The sequence below is a fragment of the Spermophilus citellus genome, assembly GCF_964194105.1.
Source record: "Spermophilus citellus genome assembly, chromosome: 3".
Taxonomy (NCBI): Eukaryota; Metazoa; Chordata; class Mammalia; order Rodentia; family Sciuridae; genus Spermophilus; species Spermophilus citellus.
In genome coordinates this window covers 35,080,347-35,102,497 of record NC_138184.1, presented here as the reverse complement: position 1 = coordinate 35,102,497, position 22,151 = coordinate 35,080,347, and the positions used below count along the sequence as shown (strand labels likewise).

The window sequence follows — 22,151 nt, the reverse complement described above, 5'->3', positions numbered from 1 at the left end:
CTATTGCTAGTTTTTGGTTATCTACTACCTATATAATTTGGTGATTTTTACTAAGTATGGGCATTTATAACTGTGAAGAGCTTTACCTGCCTATACTAATCTTTATAGCTATTCTGTAGGTTCTTCTTTAATGTCCCTTCTTTAATACATGAGAAAACCAAAACTTGAGAGAAGTCATTTTTTCCAGGAGCCAAGCCAGCAAGTAATGATGCCAGGAACTGAACCCTAACCCGGCCAACTCCAAATGCCCTGCTCCACCAACTTCCCTGGATTCACTGAGCTTCCCTTGGGAACTTTAATCTGACCCCTTAGTGACTTTTTATATTTTGAAGTTGAAGTTGGACATGTTGGTATTGACTTCCCCCTGTTCCAAAAATGTTTCCTCTTTAAAATTCAATAATAGGAGGTAACTTTCAAAATAGAGATGCACATTCAGGTTGAACACAGAGTGGAGTGTATTTGTGTATATGTTTGCTTATTGACTTATTGACACACACTCATATAACTGTATGTGTGATGGATTAATTAATGTCTTCTACTTTGTGAAATCAGCTCACTGACAGTAAATATTGTTTGGTGTGCCTCAATCACCTTTAACTGAATAACCTGATGCATTCTTACTTAAAACAAGTGTTATCCTTAACTCACAGTATCCTGTGTGCCCATATTTAAAGCAATGCAAAATCATTTTTTTAAAAAAAAAGGGAAAATGAAAAGGACAGCACCTAACATAGGAAGAAACAATGTCAGTTGATCGCATGGCAGTCCTTCTGTGTTCAACTGAGTTAAAGGAGGAAGAAAAGAAATGCAAAAGAGAATTCTACAAAGTAAATAAGAAATATTAAAGCATTTAAAACCATATAACCTATGTCCCGGGGTACAAACTGCAGCAGAAGTTGGGTTGATGTGACATGGGAAGCAGTGCTCTCACCTGGACCACCTGGTGGGCGTTGGTGTCATTGAGGGCCAGCTCAGTGAGGGCAGCACAGCAGGCTGGAACGAGAGGAAGCAGACCACAGTGTACGTCACCATGATGAACACAGAGTCATCAGTTCCCTGACTGGCAGGGGGCTCTGATAGCCAAGTCACTCCTCAAGAAACACCTACTGTATACAAGAAGGCAGGGGTTTGCATCTGTCTGGTTCATTATGATCCTAGCACTCAACATGTGCCTGGCCCTTTAACAGGTACTCAATAAATACGAGTATAGTGGATGATAAATGAATGAATGCTTTAAGTGGATTATGCCAAACTGATCCTTATAGTCTGGATATGTACAATGATCACCAGTCTTATGAATGGGAAAACTGTTTCAGACAGGTTAGTAGACTAGAATGCACAACCAGCAAATGGAAGGGGCCAGGGGTCTGGTTCCCATCAGTCAGATGCTAACCCCCAGGCGCTGAGCCGTACACTTCCTGCCTCCCTGCAGCCTCTGTGGCAGCTCTGGTGGCATTCTCCACTGAGATATTTGTCCTCCCAGAGGTCTCCTGGACTTCACTGATAGAGAATACCATTGTAGCGAGCCCTTGGCATTGGTCCAGCACTGTGGCAGCTCTGGTGGCATTCTCCACTGAGATATTTGTCCTCCCAGAGGTCTCCTGGACTTCACTGATAGAGAATACCATTGTAGCGAGCCCTTGGCATTGGTCCAGCACTGTGCTAAAGACCTCACCTATGTCCTTATACCGTTCTCAAAAGAGTCTGCATTTTACAAGAGCTAAACTGAAGTCCGGGAGGTTAAGGAAACTGCCCGAGGCCACCGAGGCCACATGGCCATAAAAGTGGATGCAGTGAAAACTCAGACTCTACTCTTAATGGCTTGCTTTTAATTTTTATTTAGTTTTTCCTTTTATATTTCAGCATAAAATAAGCTCTGTAAAGTAAGCATGTAGCTTAATGAGATATGACATACCTATTTACCCTGTACCACCCGGATGAATACACAGGCTATTTCTAGCCCCCAGAAGCCCCCCTGTGCTCCTTCCTAGAAGTTAACCCTCCTATGATCCCATACATAGGTAACCACTCTTCTGACTTCCACCACCACTGACCTCACCCACTCTTTGAGAGAAACCCCCAACACATACACACACACAAGAGCTCTTGCATTGAGACAGGCTTTTTAGATTAAGCAGAAATAGCAAGTGGAAGTGGACTCTTACTTCCCTGTCTTCATATTTCTGTAAGGAAACATCTCCATTCTCTAGAAGGAAACTGTAGGAAACAAAGACAGTCTGCAGGCTCCCTCCTGCCCCATCACCCTCCTTCCACCCTCAGCCACCTGTGCTCTTCCGCTGCTAGGCTCTCTCCATCCTCTTGATAAAACACATGGGGCCTCACTGCTCCCTTCCTGTGGGCTGATTTGAAGCCCATTCATCCCAAAGGCCAGGCGCCCCTCTGCAGGGCAGAGACCATGACTCTCCAAGGTGGCTCTGCCAGGATGGGTCCCTGCACTGCTGCTCCTGCTTTCGTGTGGAAATCCCACCCAGAGCAGCATTTTTCTCTGTCCAAGCTCATGATGTGGAAGGAGACACTCCCTTGCACTTGGTGTGACAGGTGTGTGCAATGTAGACTCTCCTCTTAGGCAGAGCGTGTCAAGATTTAGAAAATTACAGGAAGTTTTGCTTTCTGGCCACAGATCAAGCTGCGCTCTTTAATTCAGTTTTACAAGTAACGAAGTTAGTCTTCTCTTTATCTTTAACTTCTGTATTTTCTTCTCACTGAGTTCAGAATGTGGAAATGAGAGGAAAGTTTGTTTTATCATTAATCTGCAAGTCCAACACCAGTACCAAGAAGTTTCTGGCATCCTCATGGATTTAACGTCATGTGTTCGTAAACTTAAAAACAGTGTCCAATGAACACCACCACACTAATTTATAACAGGGAAGAAGAATGCAACGGAACAAATTATACAGTGTCAAATAATAAAACAAAGGACTATAACATATATACCTGCTTGAAGAGAGAAAGTATTTTCTTGTATTTCCCTAGGACTCAAATCTTCTGACAGATGAAGCTGCTGGATTCGGCCCGCGGCATTTGCACTAGACAGGCTTCCGATGGAGGAACGATCAGAAACAAAATTTCTGTCTCTGAAAAAGAAATGATATATTAGTGAGGATGTGCAGGAAAAAGAACACTCATACATTGCTGGTGAGACTGCAAATTGGTGCAACCGCTTTGGAAAGCAGTACGGAGATTTCTCAGAAAACTCAGAATGGAACCACCATTTGACCCAGCTATCCCACTCCTCAGTTTATGTCCAAAGGACTATAGTGATGCAGCCACGTCAATGTTTATAGCAGTTCAATTCACAGTAGCTAAACTATGGAACCAACCTAGGTGTCCTTCAATAGATGAATGGATAAAGAAAATGTGGTATATATACTCAATGAAATATTACTCAGCTTTAAAGAAGAATGAAATTATGGTATTTGGCAGTAAATGGATGGAGCTGGTGAGTATCATGCTAAGCAAAATAAGCCATCCCGAAAAACCAAAGCCCGAATGTTTTGTCTGACATGCAGATGCTAATTCACAATAAGGTGGCCAAGACAGAGGTACTTTAAATTAGGTAGAGGGCAGAGAAGGGAGGGGAGGGGATATGGGGATAGGAAGGATAGTAGAATGAAACAGACTTTATTACCTTATGTGCATACATGACTGTATAACCGATGTGAGTCTACAACATGTAGCATCAGAAAAATGATAAATTATACCCCATCTATGTATGATATATCAAAGTGCATAAATGCATTCTACTGTCATGTATAACTAATTATAACAAATTTTTAAAATTTTAAGTAAAGAAATGTTAATGCATAGACCGTTGATCAATTTTCCTCCATGGTCAGCCCTTTCCTATTCTGTTTAAAAATACAGTTTCCCCCAGGTCATGAACTTTTCTCCTGTTTATCTTTACTCATTCACTATCCAATCTATGATGACTGACTTCTGTGTGCAGTGTGAGATGAGACTAACTTCCCGCCTCCTCTCCCTCCTCTTCCACCCCTTCCTTTTTCCCTTCCTCTCCACTCCCTCCCTTTCTTGCTACTGAAGGGACTCCACACTACCTACTGAAGAGACTGTCCTTTCCCCACGCTCCAAGTGGCTCTCCATTCTGCCACAGACAACTCACTTGACTGCCTCTCAGTCATAATTATCCTGAGTTTTCTTTTTCAGTGAACTCCCAATCCTTCTTTATTTTAGGAAAGTTCTCTTCTGTTATATCTTTGAACTTTTTTTTTTCCTCTCTATTTTACTCTCAACTTCAGAGAACTCAATTACCCACGTGTTGGACCCCCATCTTCTGCTGGCAATTCCGTTCTCTGCTGCTTTGGCTCCCATGTCCTTCTCCTCTAATTGACAAGTGATTTTTTCAAGCTTGGCCTCCATTTTACTACTCCCAGTTTTTTCTGGCACTTTATTTAATTGCTCAGTCCTGTGACGGTTCTTCAGCCCTTATTTTCTTTCCCAGCTCAGTAATCCCTTCCCTGTCTCCCTGTCCTTTCATCTCTTCTTTAATCTCATTTCATAAATTCATGCTCCATTTATGGCCTTTGATAAGGTAAAACCATCTGTTTTTCTATTTACTTATCCCTGACTTCCACAACAGATTGCCTGTCTTTTGTCAGCTTTGATCCCATTTGTTTTATATGATCAGCACATTTTTTTTCTCATTCATTTATTTGTGTAAGTTCAGCTCTCTCTGGACTTCCATGTGCTCAGAGATAACATGGATGGAGTCTCCTCGACTCCTTCCCATGCTATCTGAGTCCACGTGTGTCCTTCCTTCAGTGGACATGGGGAAGAGGGTGGGCTGTGTCAAGGGACAGCCACACTTGGTGATCTTATTTGTTGACATAATCATCTTAAAATTCAAATTATAGGAATTGCTCTACCTGACCAAGAACACACCTCCGAGTCTAAGATTGCAGGTAAAGGGATGAATGGGTTTCCTGAAAGCTGCTCTCATAACAAAGCCTGTTCCTGCTCAGGCCTCCAGCACCTGGCAGCTTCCTCCCCTCCTAGCAGCTCAGGCAGCCCAGGGGCTGGCACCGCTCTGGAAGGCTATTATTTATCCAGCTGGAGTAATAAATTCTCCCAGAGCACCGAGGCATATTAAATGTAGAATAAGAATGAACATATATCATCTTCCCAGGGAAGAGTTTTCTAACACTGCATCATCAACACAGGCTGGAAAACGACTCTTTAGACATGAAAGAATCCTTTTCTATCAAGGATAGTTATGACTTGAACAAATGCAGAAAACAGTCCCCTGAAATACACTCCACTCTGTGTAAGAAAAAGGCAGATTTTTGTCTTTGAAGCGAAGCCCAGTTTAATTATTATGGAATTTCATTTTATCACTAAGAAAATAGCTGCTCTCCAAGAACCACCCACAACTGCTGTAATAGGTGGACTGACCAATAGTAAATAAGAATATACCATTACCATCTTAGGAACCCAATCAAAAAATGTCCTTGGCAATTGTTATTATTTTGGCCAATTATAATTATTTATAAACTTATCATTACACTTTAAGATAATTAAGGTTTTATGTGACATTCATGAAAGGAAGCAGATTGTCAAGTTTATGATTTTTTCCCTTTATTTTGTTAATAACAGAAATCACTAACAAAGCTACTGCTTGCATCTCTGCCGTCTGTCTCTATGCTTTAGGAAGTTCCCTCAGAGAAAAGAAAGTTGGCAAGGCAAAGTTCCACAGCATCCCTCAAGGAATGACATGTCCAACGTCCAAATACATTGATTTGACAATATCTAATTATACTAAAATTAGCAAGGCACTTTGCTTTGGTTAAAATGGGCTCTGTTTACTTGCACCACATCATATCCATGCTTATTTTTAACTTTAATTCAGCCCTCATGGGGCTGAATTATGCTATATAATAATATTAGGTAATAAAATTTTCCAGTGGATGGTATGAAAGCATATTATTACTCAGTACTTCAACAAATTTAATTCATAAAATACAATAGTTACATTACAACATACATCAAGAGAAGTTCAATTTAAAACTATTTTAACAAACCATCCCTTCTAAGCTCAAGGCTTAGAATGTCACTACATTTTTTTATTTGTTTGTTTGTTTATTTATTTGCATTATTGGGGATCAATCCCAGGGCCTTGCACATGCTAAACAGGCTCCCTACCACTGACTACACTCTAACCCTGAAAGACAGATGATATATATATGCACGCACAAACATTTTAATAAAATATCAGTAATTTCTGTATTGGTTGGCTCTACAAAGTACTTATTCAAGAAAAAGGTGGCTACACAAATGTTTCCCTTCGATTATTACACTTCCACCCAACCCACCTCTGCAGACTGATGCATTCTGGGTGCACACTGGAGGCTGCTGATGGAAAGATAAATAGCACCAGCGTTCCCAAAGAGCTGAAAAGATGAGTGTCCCTGATCCTGATTTAGGGGATGCTTGTGACAACTATAAGTGACTCTTAAGACAAGAAATGACCAAAGAAACTCCAGAGCAGAAGGGAGCAAGGTGAGCGTATGCCCGACAGTCATCTGGTCACAGGGTCTGCAGGCCTTCAACCTTTAGGACAAAAGAAGCCAAAGCCCACGCTCACCCTCGTAAAATATGAAGAAGCTGCTTGATGCCTCCCCAGATGCGAATTTCCACACTGGTCTCGGGGTCTTCACAGACCTGGACCAGAATCCAGACAACGCTCCAGAGTAGCTTCAGGTGGTCAGAGTGGAGCAGACTGAGGAGAACAGGTATCCCCTCATAGAGCTTCACCTGCTCCTTCACCTGGGGTTCGGCACAAAGGAGGCGCAGTAACTCTGCAGTTAGTCTGAAAAGCCGGTGGGAAAGAGGAAATCACAGCATCATGAGTTGAAAACTACATTCGACTATAGGTTATCATCTCATCACCACATAGAATATAACTCTTACTTTTTTTTTTTTTTTTTTTTTTTTTTTGGTACCAGGGATTGAACCCAGGGCACAGGGGTGCTTAACCACTGAGCCACATCCCAGTTCTTTTTTTACTTTAAATTTTGAGACAGGGAATTACTAAGTTGCTCAGGGCCTCACTGAGTTACTGAAGGCTGGCTTTAAACTTGTGATCCTCCTGCCTCAGCCTCCTCAGCTGCTGGGATTACAGGCATGTGCCACCACATACAGCTACTCTTACATTTGCTAAGTTATATAGCTCAACACCCATTTTGGCCAGATCAAAGTCAAGTACTTTCAGCTTTTCCAGCCATGCCATGTCTGTCACAACTACTCCGCTATACCAAGACAGCATGAAAGCAGCCATAGACTGTTAACACATAAAAGTGAATGGGCATGCTTGTGGTACAATAAATCTTTATTCACAAAAGTAAGCAGCAGGCCAAAGATAGCCTGCAGGTCAGAGCTGCTGACCACTCTTTCATTTTAAGAAGATACAATTAACCTCATTGGTCTGGCTATACATCTTTGGCAGAAGTAGGTGCTGAGTAGAAACAATGTGACCTATATTGTGCTAAAGGGAGATGAAATACAAAGAGCCTTATTCTATCCCAGCAACTCAGGAGGCTAAGACAGAGGAATGGCAAGTCTGAGGCCATCCTCAGCAACTTCGTGAGACCCTAAGAAACTCAGCAAGACCCTGTGTCAAAATAAAAAGGGAATTATCTCAGGAGTAAAGTACCCCTGGGTTAAATCCCCAGTGCCAAAAATAATACATACAAAATATAGCTTTAATTCTACTCTTTAGAAACTTACTAGAAGTTATAAAAATAAGACATTGAAAGAAAATGTCAAAAATCAACAGAGCAGATAAATTAGGTACAGAGTCCTCCGTGATTATCTGGAGAATCAAATAAAAATGATGGTAAAGACAAAAGGTTCAGCTGAGTCACAAAAACATTATCATGATAGATGTTCATGGAATTATCCACAGTCCTGCAATCTCACATTCTACACACTGTACCTGGATGACATCATTCATTCCCAGGATTACAAACACTCCTCATATATTGACATCTAGCCCAGGCATTGCTTGTATGGCCCAAAAGTTTTAGCACACAAGTGTTCTGCAAGTACCACATTATGTCTAAAGTCAAAATCATTATCCTCTCTAAATCTCTTCTTCCTCTTCTGTTCTGGATCTGGACTCACAGTACCAGAATCTTTTCAGTTTTCCAACCCAATAGACCTCTCCTTCTACACCCTGCCATTGCTGATCAAAAGCTTTTGGTGTCCCCTATTTCCGGGACTATTGTGGGATTAAGTCTCTAGAAAGTCAGGCCAACTAGATAATTCTACTGTTTCTCCCATCCTTGGGATCCTTGACAATGCTCAAGACCTAAGTGCCTCTGTCATCTACCTATTCTCCTTCACATACTGCTCTAATTACTTTCCCCCCAAAACCAATTTTCCATGGCTCCTCTCCCACCCAAAATTTTTTGCTATGATGTTAAGAACATATGTTCTTTGGTAAACAGTATTCTTTACCTTCTCAAACTTTCTGCACCAGACATTCTCTCCTTGTTATAAGTGGCTCTCAATGTGCCATGTATATTCCACACTCCACCCTACCTCCACATGCATAGCTGTCAGAGTAATCTTTCAAAAAATTAATGTGATCACACTTAAAATCTTTCTGGGAGTCCCTATGATGTTCACGCTAAAATCCACATCTTTATTCAGCACACAACGCCCATCGTAACCTGAATAAACATGTCATGTTGCCTTACCTATGAAATATGGGGAATAACAGGTTTATTGTGTGGATCAAGTGAGCTGACACACAAAAGTGCCCAGAGCACAGCCTGGCATATAGAAAGCTCTGATCAGAAACCAACTGCATTCTTTACTTATTATTAACTGTCTGTTCAAGTTTTCTGGCACTTTCCTTTCTTTGCTCCAGTTCATGCACCCAATTTCATGCCTCCATGTTGGAGCACATTCTATTTTCATTGGCTCGCTCCCTCTGCCTAGATATCTCCTATTCCCTCCAGAAAACATGGCATGGACCCTCAGTCTCACTGGGACATCTCTGCTCTAGCGTCCCAAAATACCCAATGCATCCAGCTAAAATGAATCTCGTGATTTGTCTGTCAGCCCCTGCCCCTCCCCTCTGTTATGCACGTGTATCCTATTCATCTTTGGTTTTCCAATACCTGGAACGGAGTCTGACACCGTTTTTGCTGGGTGAGAAAGTTGAGATGTGCAACTTTGTAAGCATATAGACTCTTATCTATATTTAATGCTTTTGTAAAATAAAATATTCAATCAGATTTGAAGCAGAAATTTTAAAAAAAATACTATGAGTTAAGTGTCAGGACTTCATTACCTGGGATTTTGGTTATCTATCTTGGTTCTTTAGAAAATTATGACCTATTCAACTAAATATCAAATGATGTAGATTGCAACTCCGTTTAAACACAGATTATCTGCTCTCTGGATAGAGAAATCCTTTAGAACAAAATGCAGCTCAGGTGAAAATAAACCCCTTTTATTCAAGACTGAGTTATAACAAGTGATCCCAAAACAAGTTGGTTGGTATCTCAATTGACTTTACTTGCCTTAAGAAAAAATGGCTTTTAGCAGTCTAATAATTTATTCCACTAAAAAATAGAGCCATCTTGGAACTTCTTTCCCTTAAAAACTATATAAATAAATATAAGAAATTATAGTATTAAACATAAGACCGAATAATTGTATTCTATGCCCAGATCTAGAAGTAACGCAAGATGAAAGATAAATCACCCTAACTCTTTGCACTGTTTTCTTTTATATAAGCTTAAACAGAAAAGCGTTGGCCAAGCTGACTCAGGATATTCAGTTAAAATGCACCTATTATGACATAATAATCACAAGCATTTGAAACAAATATAAAAGATTAATTTTTCCAACTATTAGCAACCCTACCTTTTGGAAAGCAAGTCATATTCATGCAAAATCATCAATAGGTTTTCAACAACGTTGAGTTCACTTATCTTCTCCCTACATTCTGGACTACAGATTTTAAAATATTAGTTACTATTAAAAACAAACTTTACTACACCCACTAATTTAATAGTCTAGCTCTCATATTATCTTAGAAAGAGAGAATAGAGAAAAAGAAATCATACATTGTTCAAAAAAAGGCCACTGATCTACTTACTAGCATAAAAGTGTATTTAAAGCTCTTTTATTTAAAACAATGACATCAGGAGGAGGACAGGTGTTCTTAAAAAAATTTAAGGTCAAGAATTTTTGAAAGTGAGCTGTATGTTAAAATGAATGAATGCACAGGTAAGAATAAAGAGAGAAAGAAGGTCAGGGAGATTCAACTAGCAAAGAAATATGGTAATTTTGAGAGTAAAGTAACTGAGGGTTGAATGAAAATATGTGGCCAGTAGGTGAGGAAGAAATAGAAAGATTTAAAAAGCAATTTGCCTTTCCAACTTAAATTTTAAAATGATGTTTTCCATCCTCTTCAATATATAAATGTTTCATGATTACTTTTCAGAAATTGTAACTAAGCAGGTGACAAAGCAATTGATCCATTTTGCATTGCTCTCATCTAACTCACTCCAACAGCAGAACTGGGAAGGATATTAGAACATACTTACCTTTCTGCTAAGCTTGCCAGGGCCAGAAGGGCACCCAGTAGGACATTAGTGTCCCGGGCACCAAGTAAATTTACTAATGTCTGAAAAGTTAAAAAAATATATATATAAGGTTTAATGGTGTAACTATAGAAATTCTACAAGCTCTTGAACGCTATAGTACTTCCTTGGATCACAGAGGCTTACATTATTTTTAGTGTTTATTTTTTGCTAAGTTTTTAAAAACATGTGCATACTCAATTAAGCAAAACTGTCCATGCAATTTTATAGCTACTCATTTCCTTCTGAATTCACTAATGTTTTTCCATAAAATTGTCTTTATAAATATTTTTTATTAGTAGAATAAAATTACTTTTTGTTACTTAGACAATAATGAAAAATGCTTTTCCCTAGCAAACCTTTCTTTTTGTTTTTAACTTTTTATTTCAGGGATCAATCTAGAGGCTTAACCTTAAAAAGAGTTTTGCTAAACATTTGAAATATCCAGTTCTGGCCAGTCATGGTGGTTGGTACACGCCTGTAATCCCAGTGATTCAGGAGGCTAAGGCAGGAGGATTGCAAGTTCAAAGCCAGCCTCAGCAACTTAGTGAGGCCCTAAGCAACCTAGCAAGACTCTGTCCCTGAATGAAATATTAAAAAGGGCTGGGAATGTGGCTCAGTGATTTAGCCCTCCTAGGTTCAATCCTCGATACCAAAAAACATAACAGAGCAAATAAACAAACAAACAAACAAACAAATAAATAATAAAAATAAGGGCTGGGGATAGAATGGTTAAGTGGCCTTGGGTTCAATCTCCCGTACTTAAAAGAAAAAGAAAAAAAAAGTTCATCTTCTTACCAGCAACTCTTGGGAGTAGATCCTTATATCAAATTCCTTGCACAGAAAATGCAAGGTACAAACTTAGGTAACTAGCTGATTCTCATGCTTCCCTCTATTTTCATGTGCCTAGCATTTTGCTCAGCACCACTGTCCCCTCCTCTGGGAGAAGTGTGAGGCTAGCAGCACAAATGAGAATACTGGTTGCAGCCAGATGAGGAGAAGCCACTCTGAGCCACACACGGAGCTAGGCACTTTTCAAATTATGGAACTATTTTTCAGCAGAAATGTTGAAACTTTTCATTTTTTCCCTCCAAACTGAACAAGAAGTATTAATACTACCCATTTGATGTCAGATTTCTAACCAATGTTGAAATAGCATCACTCATACTCTCAGGCATTATCTTAAGTAACATGGCTTAGCTGGAAGCCTGAATCCTGCCAACTGTCTTCCCTCAGTGATCACTAATACAGATTCTTCTATCTTCTCTCGACAGTTTCAGAATTCAGAGCCCCCACCCCCAAAAAATTTCCGCCCCACACATATTCCAGGAGAGAGTTGCAATTTGTGCGATGACTACAAGAATGATTTTTTTTAGCTTCCATTATGCAGATTTCTCCCTTTATGATTTCTTTTTTTAAATGAAGCTATGGTTATTTCTATGATCCATTCCTCTTTTCTTCTGTCACTTCTTCTGTCTCTAACATGTTTCCCAAAGTTCAATCCCAGAGATATCGTTTTCACAATTTTTGGCATGCCCACTTAATAACCTTAATGCTAACTCAAAAATTTTATTCAAATCCTAAGTAGAATAAAATTTAGTAGAATAAAATTACTTTTTGTTATGGTTTTACTTAGACAATAACGAAAAATGCCAGATGGGTATTGAAATAAAAAATGTTGGGCTGGGGATATAGCTCAGTTGGTAGAGTGAGTGCTTGCCTCACATGCAAAAGGCCCTGGGTTCAATCCCCAGCACCACAAAAAATAAAATAAAATAAAAAATAAAATAAAAATGTTGACCTATATACGATCTAGAATCATCCCTAGACCATAAGCTGCATGTGCTGACACATTTTAGACAAGCTAAGCAGATTATTCAAACCGGGCTCTAGGCTACTACCATCCAAAGAGTTTTGCTACAAATGTAAATTTAATTTGTTTTGATTAAACCTGCATTCACCTATCTTAAAATGTGCATCTATGTTATCCTGTGCTTATAATACAATACCATCTTAGGAGATTGCACAAAATTGCCTGTATTCATCCATTGACCTATGGACAATGGTAAATTCATGAGGTTCAAACTAATAAAAACCTATGTGACATACAGAATTTATTTATAAATATGCACATGTATATACATTTTATCATTTTATTTGCTTATTTTTGTTCAATTATTTATAGATACACACCAAGGAGCTATTTATATATGGCCAGATTTTTGCAAGTAACACTTAAATCAAGCAAAAAATTTTAAGCAACACTTAAATTAAGCCACAAATTTTATTATTAAAGAGGTCTAGAAAAAGAGAAAAGAACAAGAGAATATGGGGAAATCTTCATTACTGTGTCTACATTTACTCCTTAGACTGGTAAAGACTACAAAAGGGTTGGCAGAAAGTCAGAGTTTTAGGCTGGGTTAACAGGTTCATAAATTATGAGTCATGAATTGTGAATGATGTGAGACTTGACCACAAAGGCTCTGGACGTAGGCATGTGAACTGCTGTCACATACAGAGCCAAAGCATTAACTCCTTCAGGACCCACTTACCTTGTGAGCTCCGCTTGTGGTGACCCATTCTCTTTGATCTTTGATGGCTGCGAGTTTTTGAAAAATATCTGGGAAGGAAAGAAATAATTTTTCAAAAGCTAAGAGAGATCTGGAACTTAAAGGAGGCAATACTCAGAATACTCAATACTCAGAGTACTCAATACTCAGAACTCATGTCTGCAGTACCGAGGGGCGAGCAGAGAAAGGGCAAAGGTAAACTCAGGTGCATAAAAGGAGCAAGAGAAAAAAAGGAAGGAGAGGCACAGTTCTTTTTTAACCCCAAGAATTACCTGTCAAGCTCAACGGGATTTATTGTATAGTAATATAGTAATAATGAAATATGGAAATTCCAAAAAAGGCAAACCTCTCTTACTGCTTAAGATTGATGGAGTTCTTTAACATCATTACAAGTTCAATGCAATTCCTGTGTTCCAGAGATCTACCTAGAGAGATGTCAACTTATGAAGAGGGGAGGGGAGGCCAGCAAAGTGATAGGCCTGGTGAGGTTCCTCAACTGAGGGAAACAGCTGTCCTCAAAGAAACTTTCTGGTGCTTGGGGCTTGCCACAGACACATCTCCCCTGCACCTGCCAGTCAGTGTGCCATCTGCAAACAAGCAGAACCAGCCTGCTCACCCAGAGAAAATGGGCCAGCATCCCCAACTGCAGGAAGGCCTGCCGCTGGCCAAACCTGGATGGGAGGGAGGTGGAGCAGGGGACGGCCTCCGCTGAGAGAAGACTGAGTGACGAGTGAACACCTCACACAGACCAATGTCCTCATATCACTATCCTCATATCATTGTCTTTTATAGATTAAAAACTGAAGTCTCTGACATTTTAAAAGAAATAAAAAAGGCAAAAAGATTTTTATTAAAAATTGGCTTCTATGGAAGTCTCTTTACATGAAATAAATGGTGCTTTCCAACATGAAAGTTGCAGCTCAAAGTCTTCCCTCTGGGTTATTTTGCCTCTGAATATAACAGTGGACATGGACTTTTCAACACCCTAACTGTGAATGAAAACATTCGTAAGTGCTCAGGGTTATGTATTTCTCTTGCTACAAACGACACACAGCTTATAATAGCAAGTCCATAAAGTTGATGTGTCCCTGACAACAACACTTACACGTCATGTTGACTAGCTTGTCCACACTGTGCTGCTCTTCTCCGTAGCCCAGGTACTCATTGGCAACCATCTCCATGTACTGCAGGAAAGAACCCACACAGTTCTCAAAATGACCTCTAGGTGGCACAACAGAGTCACCAAATACCACTGGGTACTCCTAGGCCTGTTTCACTCAAGGTCAAAAAGTGGTTGTGTTTCTGGATTCTTAGTCTTTTCTTGCATGTCCTAAAGTTGAAGGAGGAACCATCTAAAGATTCTGAAAACTCTCAAAAGTTTAAAATGACTTGTAACTGAATAAGTTCATGGTGTAATTTAGTATCCAAATACAAGATACATATAAGACATATAAGATGCATAAGATATGAAACATAGAAATTTAATTCTTTGATGTACCTTTAATTTGATTTTTATAATACACTGCATATATTTCATTAACTTTATGTTTTATAATGTCCTAAATTATATCTAACCAGAATACAGGCAGATATCAATAGTAAGAATAAGATGAGGTAGTCTGATAATTGCTCACTGTCAATAACTGATTATAAGAAGATCCCCTACAACATAATCTTATGAAAGATTGTTTCATTAAATGAGGTAGACCTCTAGTCAGTTATAATTCTTAAAAGCAAATATTAAACAAAAATCAAACTTTCCAGAGATAATATAAAATAAATTTAATTCTATATTGCCATTAAACTCAATTTTCCATTAGCAATTCAGAATGAGTTTGCAGGGTTTATTATACAAATTATTCTTTCTGTACCCACTATAGGTTTTAGGAGACTGGGCTGTTCCAACTCAATGATATGCTTGGAAATTTTGTTTTACTATATTAATAAACCCAAACCACTGAATTGTTCAGTATATATATTCATCTGCTTACCCTCCCTTGGTAGTTATCAAAGTAGAAAAATAACAAAGTCAAGATCATTTTCCTTATTTCATTGTTTATCTGTTAACATTTAATGAGCACAGGGATTATGTTTGTGGGTGAAAGAGTTTTGAACATCTTGATGTTTTCTCCCATTCTGTGGTGTGTACAGTACTGAGGCTGTTAGCTTTCCTGCCAGCACTTATTTCTTGTCATTACTAACTGCAGATAGGTGACTTGGATTCTCAGTCTTTTCCTGCATGTCTTAAAGTTGAGGGAGGAACCATCTAAAGATTCTGAAAATTCTCAGTTTTAAAATGATTTGTAACTGAGTAAGTTCATGTAATTTAGTATCCAAATACAAGATATATAAAAGACACATAAGATAGGCAACATAGAAATTTAATTCTCTGATGTACTTTTTAGTAGAATTTTTATAAATCTACTAATTTTTAGACAATTTTTCTTTCAAAAAGCTGAGTAAAATTAGCCCTATCAACAGAACCACATGCATGTGTCCCTCCCTGCCTTGCAAGTATCATGCCTCAGGCACATGCTCACCCACCCCACCTGCTCTTCTGACATGCAGCGTAATATAGGAAATCATTTTCTGTCACACACTTATTTGGTGCTTGCCTAGAGCAGGGTACAGAATGAAAAGGCAAGAGTAGCCACCGCAAGAGGAATCTTACCTGAGCTAGGTTTTCAATCCCACCCAGGTTATGGAGTATTTCCTAATAAAATAAAAATGAGAGAACATATGTACAGGATGAGGGTGGTGGGGAAGTATATCTTAACATGTAACTTTTTTTACTAAGTCGTAATAAGATCTACCGTTATTTCTTGAAGTTCCACATCCTAACATAAAATACAGAAAATTTAGTGTTTGCCATTCATAATTCATTAAAGACAAATTGTTAATAGATACAAAAGTTGGGTTGTAGATTAAAGGGATGAATATACATTCAGAACTGCCAGCTGCCTCCCCATTCTTTGCCATCATTTTAGGTCAAAAAACACAAGACTGGGGAAGAGCTTTAGGCAAGCTGTTGTGCTTGTTTGTTCAACCCTCCCAGGTTACAGATAGGAAAATAAGGCTCCGAAAGGTAAACTACTTTGCTAACTGACAGAACTGGAAGAGCATGATGAGACCTACTTCACTGAGCTTTAGACAAGATGAAGTAGGTGTACAAACAGGTAGAAGTTACAAGAAAGTTACACATGAAGGATCACAGTGGCCCAGAGGAGGGAAGCATCATTTACTGAGAAGACTGTCTCCTACAGAAAGGACGGAGGAAAAGACTTGCTAAGAATGGTGGTGTCCATTCTTAGACTTGAGGAATAGAGAGGGAGGAAGGAAGAAAGATAAAGGAGACTCCAAGCAAAGAGAACAGTAAGTTCAAAGGTGCAAAGGAGTTGTGTAGAAAAGACATTAAGAACAACTCCATCAGATTCTCCCTCACCCTGCATGAGTTTTGTCTCTTTTCTTCTCACTTGAATAAAGCCTACTCTTCTATGTTCACTTTTCCTGAAATTCACAAGACAAGAACTGGGGGAAAAAAAGGTGGATGCAGAGGCACATGCCTGTAATCCCAGCAACTCAGGAGGCTGAGGAAGGAGGATCACAAGTTCAAAGCCAGCCTTAGCAACTTAGTGAGATCTTGTTTCAAAATACAAAAAAAAAAAAAAAAAAAAAATGGGGGGGGGGGCTGAGGATGTGGCTCAGTGGTTAAAAACCCTGGGTTCATTCCCTGTACAAGAAAAAAAAAAATGGAAAGAAGACTCAGGAAGGCAGCTGGAGTCTGCTGCAACACTATAAAAGAGGAGGCTGAAAAATCTGGTTTTCTACTTTGGGGGCTCATCTGGGATCCTATGGAAGGCATGATTCCACACCTGATGTACACCTCACCTAGTCACCCACCAATTGCTACCAGAGACCTCTGAACTGGCCTGATGTACACAACACCCAAGCTACAAATGGCCATGCAGATGAAACCCAATATGAAATCCCCATCTCCATAGGGGGCCCCTGACTGTGGTCTCCTTTCAACACCTTTTTTCAGCTTAAAGTAGGCAGAGTGGTCATCGCTCCTTTCCATAATGGCAGAAGTGGCAGTTAGGGCCACTTCTTTATGAGGGGACAGGAATAAGATAGAATAGATAGTAAAACAGGCAGACAATTAAGGAAATGGGTCCCACCACCACCAAAAGAAAATAGGCTTCTCTAAAAGAACAGGCTACTCCGTGAAATTAACCTCCAGAAACATTACAAATATACCTGCCAACTCTTTCCTAGAGAGGCAGGACAGACCTGAGTGAGGAATATAGACTCAAGGGCTAACCAATATCTTTGGTACTTTTCCAATACCTAATTAGCAGGGCTTTTGATCAATAGCCTTGGAACTTTTCCAACACCTGATTAGCATATACATTGATCAGTGCATCTACTCAGTAGCTATATAAGCACCTGGACTAGTACACTTAAGTGGCAACCTATTAGGTCCTCTCTCACACAGAAGGAACTCTGGCTCTTTTCTTCTCACTTGAATAAATCTACTTTTTCACACTAAAAAAAAAAAAAAAAGGAACAAGTTTAAACATCAAGATGTTCCATAACTCTGATAGAATCAGTTCCTTCACTCTGTAACAAGTTTGCTGGAGGAAATGTTAGGAAATCAGGGTGGGATCAAATTGTGAGAAGTTCTAGATAATGAGCCCATGTTTCAACATTTTCATAAAAGACCATGAGACCCAGTGAAAGTGTGTGAGAAAAAGATCTGCAAGAGATAGCTCTAGGGCTGGGACAGTGGCTGAGTTGGTAGAGCATTCACCTTGCATGTGTGAGGCCCTGGGTTCGATCCTCAGCACCACGTAAAAACAAATAAATAAAGGTATTGATTCCATCTACAACTAAAAATATATATACACATATTTTTTTTAAACAAAGAAATAAAAGAACCAGCTCTAAGCTCTTTCCTCTAGTCTTGAGATGAACTGGAAAGGGAGCAAGTGTCGACTGGGAGCCTGCCCTGGAGTCAGGAGCAGTGGGAATGACAGAAGCAGGAACAGTCTTTGAAGTGATATAACCACGTGAACACAGACTGGAAGAACAGGAGTGAGGTAGAAGATATCATCCTACTTGAGCATGGGTGACTAGGGACAATAACATGACTCACAGACACACCGAGGGAGGGAACAGACTGCAGAGAAGAAAATAGTGTTGGGAATGCTGAGGAGCTCTCCAGATGAAAAAAGAGCAGCAAGCCCTGGAAAGTGAGGTGAGGGCAAAGGGTTGACAGGTGGGAGTCATTCATATGAAGGAGATGCAAATCCAAAGGCTGGATGTCAGCAAGGGAGAGGATAACGTTGGAATGACTGGTCATGATCACTGTTGGTTTTTGAACATTTACCAGGACAAGATATTTACGCACCAAATCACATTGCCAGGATGGGACTAAGTCAGTGTGTCCCAAACAATGTCTTGGAAATAGTCATTTTATTTTGTGCAGTTGAGGAATTAGGTGTTTAGGAAAGAAGGAAGGCAGGTAGGTAGATAGGTAAGGAGATTTATGGGGAAATTAGCTGGAGAAATGCCAGGCTGAACAAAGTTGAATGAAATTTTTGTCTCAGGACTCCCCCAAGCCTTTTCTATACTCCCGTGCACTGTAAGCCTCCAAGGGAAGAGCTGTTGTTTAGTTTTCCATAACCACAGAACACTTCTTTTCACACAACTCAATACTCCTGTAGAACACAGTCTGGGAATTGCTGCTATGAAGTACCCAAAGGGAAAAGAGGCTTTCTCTCTTAGAGAATTCTGTTGTGTAACTTGAGGATTTATCTAGTTCTTCATCTAATGAAATGGGCCCTTTTCCTCCATGCTCCTATAGAGAGTGAAGCAAGACCAGGAGACGGCTCACAGGCCCAGGGTCCTCCTTGGTTTCCGTCTGGTTAAACCAATGGAGTACATGAACCTGAAGGTGTAAACTGGAGAGAACCATGACTACAAAATACATGTACCTTGGGCTTAACAGTTCTGGTGACTGATCAGAAAAGCAAACACGACTGTCTGCTTAGATTACAGCAGCTACTTCTGTGTGTCCTTTCAGATCTAAACGTCTCTCACCACCACAGGCCACAGGTCAGAAAAGCAGGTTCTGTTCCTCTGAGCCTATTAACTTGGAGGAAGTCCTGGGTCAATGTGAACCATCCTTACTCTACTTACTTCCTTTTTGTAATAGATTCAATAACACCATAATGGCAAATAGCATGTTTTAAAAAATAGAGCACATGGTACCAATATGGGCATTGTTAGCACTGCTATTTAACCATGTGAGAAAGGTCATTTCCCATTAGGTGCTCTCATCCTAGGCCTGCTCAGCAACTAAGACAATGAATGCTGAGCACACTGCAGTGAGCCTCTGACCCCGAGTCAGCACATGACCATTTTGCTCCTCCATTCAAAACCACTGCCTATTCTTTGGTCTTGATTTTAATACCTGAGTCCCCCAGTTGCCCGGCCCTTGCTTCTCTCTCCAGATGTGACAGTGAACACTCTTTTGAAAGGCCTGGTGAATTACATTTGTAGGAAGGGGGAACAAAAGGAAATATATGGGATGTTTCTTAAGTGTCCTGCACTGGAAGGACTCAGTGTAAGGAAAGATGGGTGCCGTTTTAAAGAATCAGAAATGGATTCTGAAGGTTCGAGGAAAAGCAGAAGAATTGGAGAGTTTCATTTTTAAAAGCTATTGAGTATATTTGGGTATAGCAGTGGTTCTCAAACTTTGTTCTCAGAATCTGTTTGTACTCTTAACAATTTCTGAGGACCCCACAGAGATTACAGGTGTGTTGTTCATATGGATTATATCTATTTATATTTACCACTTTGGAAATTAAAAAGAAGTTGTTTTTACTAATATGGCTGTATGTATAAATGGGGCTGTAAAACCAATGTGATACTGCAATCTGTACACGTGGAAAAAAAAGAATTCATACCCCACTTGAATCAAATGTAGGATATGTCAAGATCATTGTAATGTTTTGAGCAACTAATTTAAAATTTTTTTAAAAAAAAGAAGTTTTTTTTAAAGCCCAAGCTTGCTCAAGCACAGGCTCCATCAGCTATCAGATCCACGACATCACCACATGCTATATACCCTCTGGAAAATTCCACGGCACTCTTGTAGGAGAATGAAACTGAAAAGGCAGATAAAATCACAGCATCATTTGGAAGAGTATTTTGACCTGGTATAACCCCTGAAAGGGTCTCAAGAGACCCATGAGCTGTCCACAGACCACAGTGTGAGGACCACTCTGCTATGGTGCCATTGAGGTGGACCAACAAAACTCTGGAAATGTGGGACTTCAAGGAAAAAGTATAAGACTAAAAATATAGGATTATGGGCAGAGAATAACAATAAAAATGACAGCTAAAGTCAAAAGCTTAGAAGATGTGGATAAAGATGATAGAGAAGAGAACATTTTGTGAAAAGTTAACATTTACAAAGATTTAAAATAGGAGTGAGTAGCCAAGGCAGGTGGTGCACCCCTGAAATTCCAGTGGCATGGGAGGCTGAGGTAGGAGGATCACAAGTTCAAAGCCAGCCTTAGTCTCTTAGCAAGACCCTAAGCAAATTAGTGAGACCCTATCTCAAAATAAAATATAAAAGTGGCTAAGGATGTGGCTTGGTGGTTAAGTGCCCCTGGGCTCAGAAAATAAAAATAAAAAATAAAATAAAATAGGAGCAAGTAAATAATACCCCCAAAAATGTGAAATAAGAACTAGAGGATCTCAAGCAAACAGTAAATGTGGTAAAGGTATTCTCCTGCTAAAAAGAGGTCAGGGAATGTCTGGGCTGAAAGAAGGCTACTCATTCTGACTACCTTGTTATTTCCTATGCAATTGAAGTTTGGGAACTTTTTAAGATTTTTCTCCTTATCTTTGAAAAAGCAATATGCTATAACTTCACTATAATGAACATAATTGACCGCTTATCCTGCTTGGGTCTCCAACTGTGCTTGAAATCTGGATACCCATGGTTTCCGGTAAGCTATTATATCTTCAAAAATGGCTTCTCCGTCATTCTTTCCTGTCTTTTTTGGATTGGAATCTCCACTAAACATACATGGAAACCCCTGGGTACTAGCAGGCAAGATCCAGTCTACAAAATGCCAGTTTGCAATCTCTCAGCCAAGAATTAAGCACTGAAGCATAGCACACTGTGAGCTATTTAAATGGCTTCTAGAGCGCTAAAAGGAAAAAGAGGGTAGATCTCATGAAAATCAAAGGGAGATCAATAGGGAAAAGGGACCTTGGGGTAGGAGGAGGTGGAGAGGGAAGATAAATAGTGGGGGGTGACACTGGCAAATTATATTGTTATATTTGTGTGTGTACAAATTTGTAACAACAAATCCCATCATTTTGTACAACGATAATGCACCAATAAAAAAATATGGGAAGAAAAAAAAAGATATGAAATTAAATGGCTTCCAAAGAAAGACCTGTACACAGGATTCAAAGTGCAAGTTAAGAACCACATCAGCCCTGGTAGAAGGGAAGTGTTTTCAGGAATATGACCTGATGTTTTGATAAACGTAGTAATAAAGGGAAAAAAAAGACCTGAATGGATAGCTGGGTAAAGAAAAGGATATTTTTAAAATAAGGGAAAAGTAGAATAGGAGTCACTGATGCCATAAGAAAGGGAAGAGGTGGAAGAGTCAACCTCAGCAAGAATGGGGAATATTGTTTCTGAAATAAGAAGGAAGAAAAGTTGCATGATGATCCATAAATTTCAAACAACATGAAGGAAAAAATAAAGAGAGCTTCCAGTGGGATGGCTTCAGGCTTCTCTGCAAAACTGATGACAATGTCACTGTATAAGAATGATAGGGCATCTGGGTGCAGTGGCGTATGCTTGTAATCCTAGCAGCTCAGGAGGCTGAGGCAGGAGGATCACGAGTTCAAAGCCAGC

The 22,151-nt window shown here is 39.6% G+C and overlaps 1 protein-coding gene across 3 annotated transcripts in view; it reads right to left on the bottom strand.

Annotated features, from left to right (window-relative positions):
• The window catches only part of NEK10 (NIMA related kinase 10), a 215,411-nt gene that overhangs the window by 156,990 nt on the left and 36,270 nt on the right, over positions 1-22,151 (bottom strand). For all 3 annotated transcript variants that reach the window (XM_081285043.1, XM_081285041.1, XM_081285042.1), the window contains exons 7-14: positions 15,876-15,917; positions 14,310-14,388; positions 13,187-13,254; positions 10,599-10,678; positions 9,913-9,999; positions 6,620-6,844; positions 2,956-3,095; positions 932-993 (exon numbers count right to left, since the gene is read on the bottom strand). In XM_081285043.1, the coding sequence (XP_081141169.1) occupies positions 932-993; positions 2,956-3,095; positions 6,620-6,844; positions 9,913-9,999; positions 10,599-10,678; positions 13,187-13,254; positions 14,310-14,388; positions 15,876-15,917 (783 nt within the window). The remainder of the gene's footprint in view (positions 1-931; positions 994-2,955; positions 3,096-6,619; positions 6,845-9,912; positions 10,000-10,598; positions 10,679-13,186; positions 13,255-14,309; positions 14,389-15,875; positions 15,918-22,151) is intronic.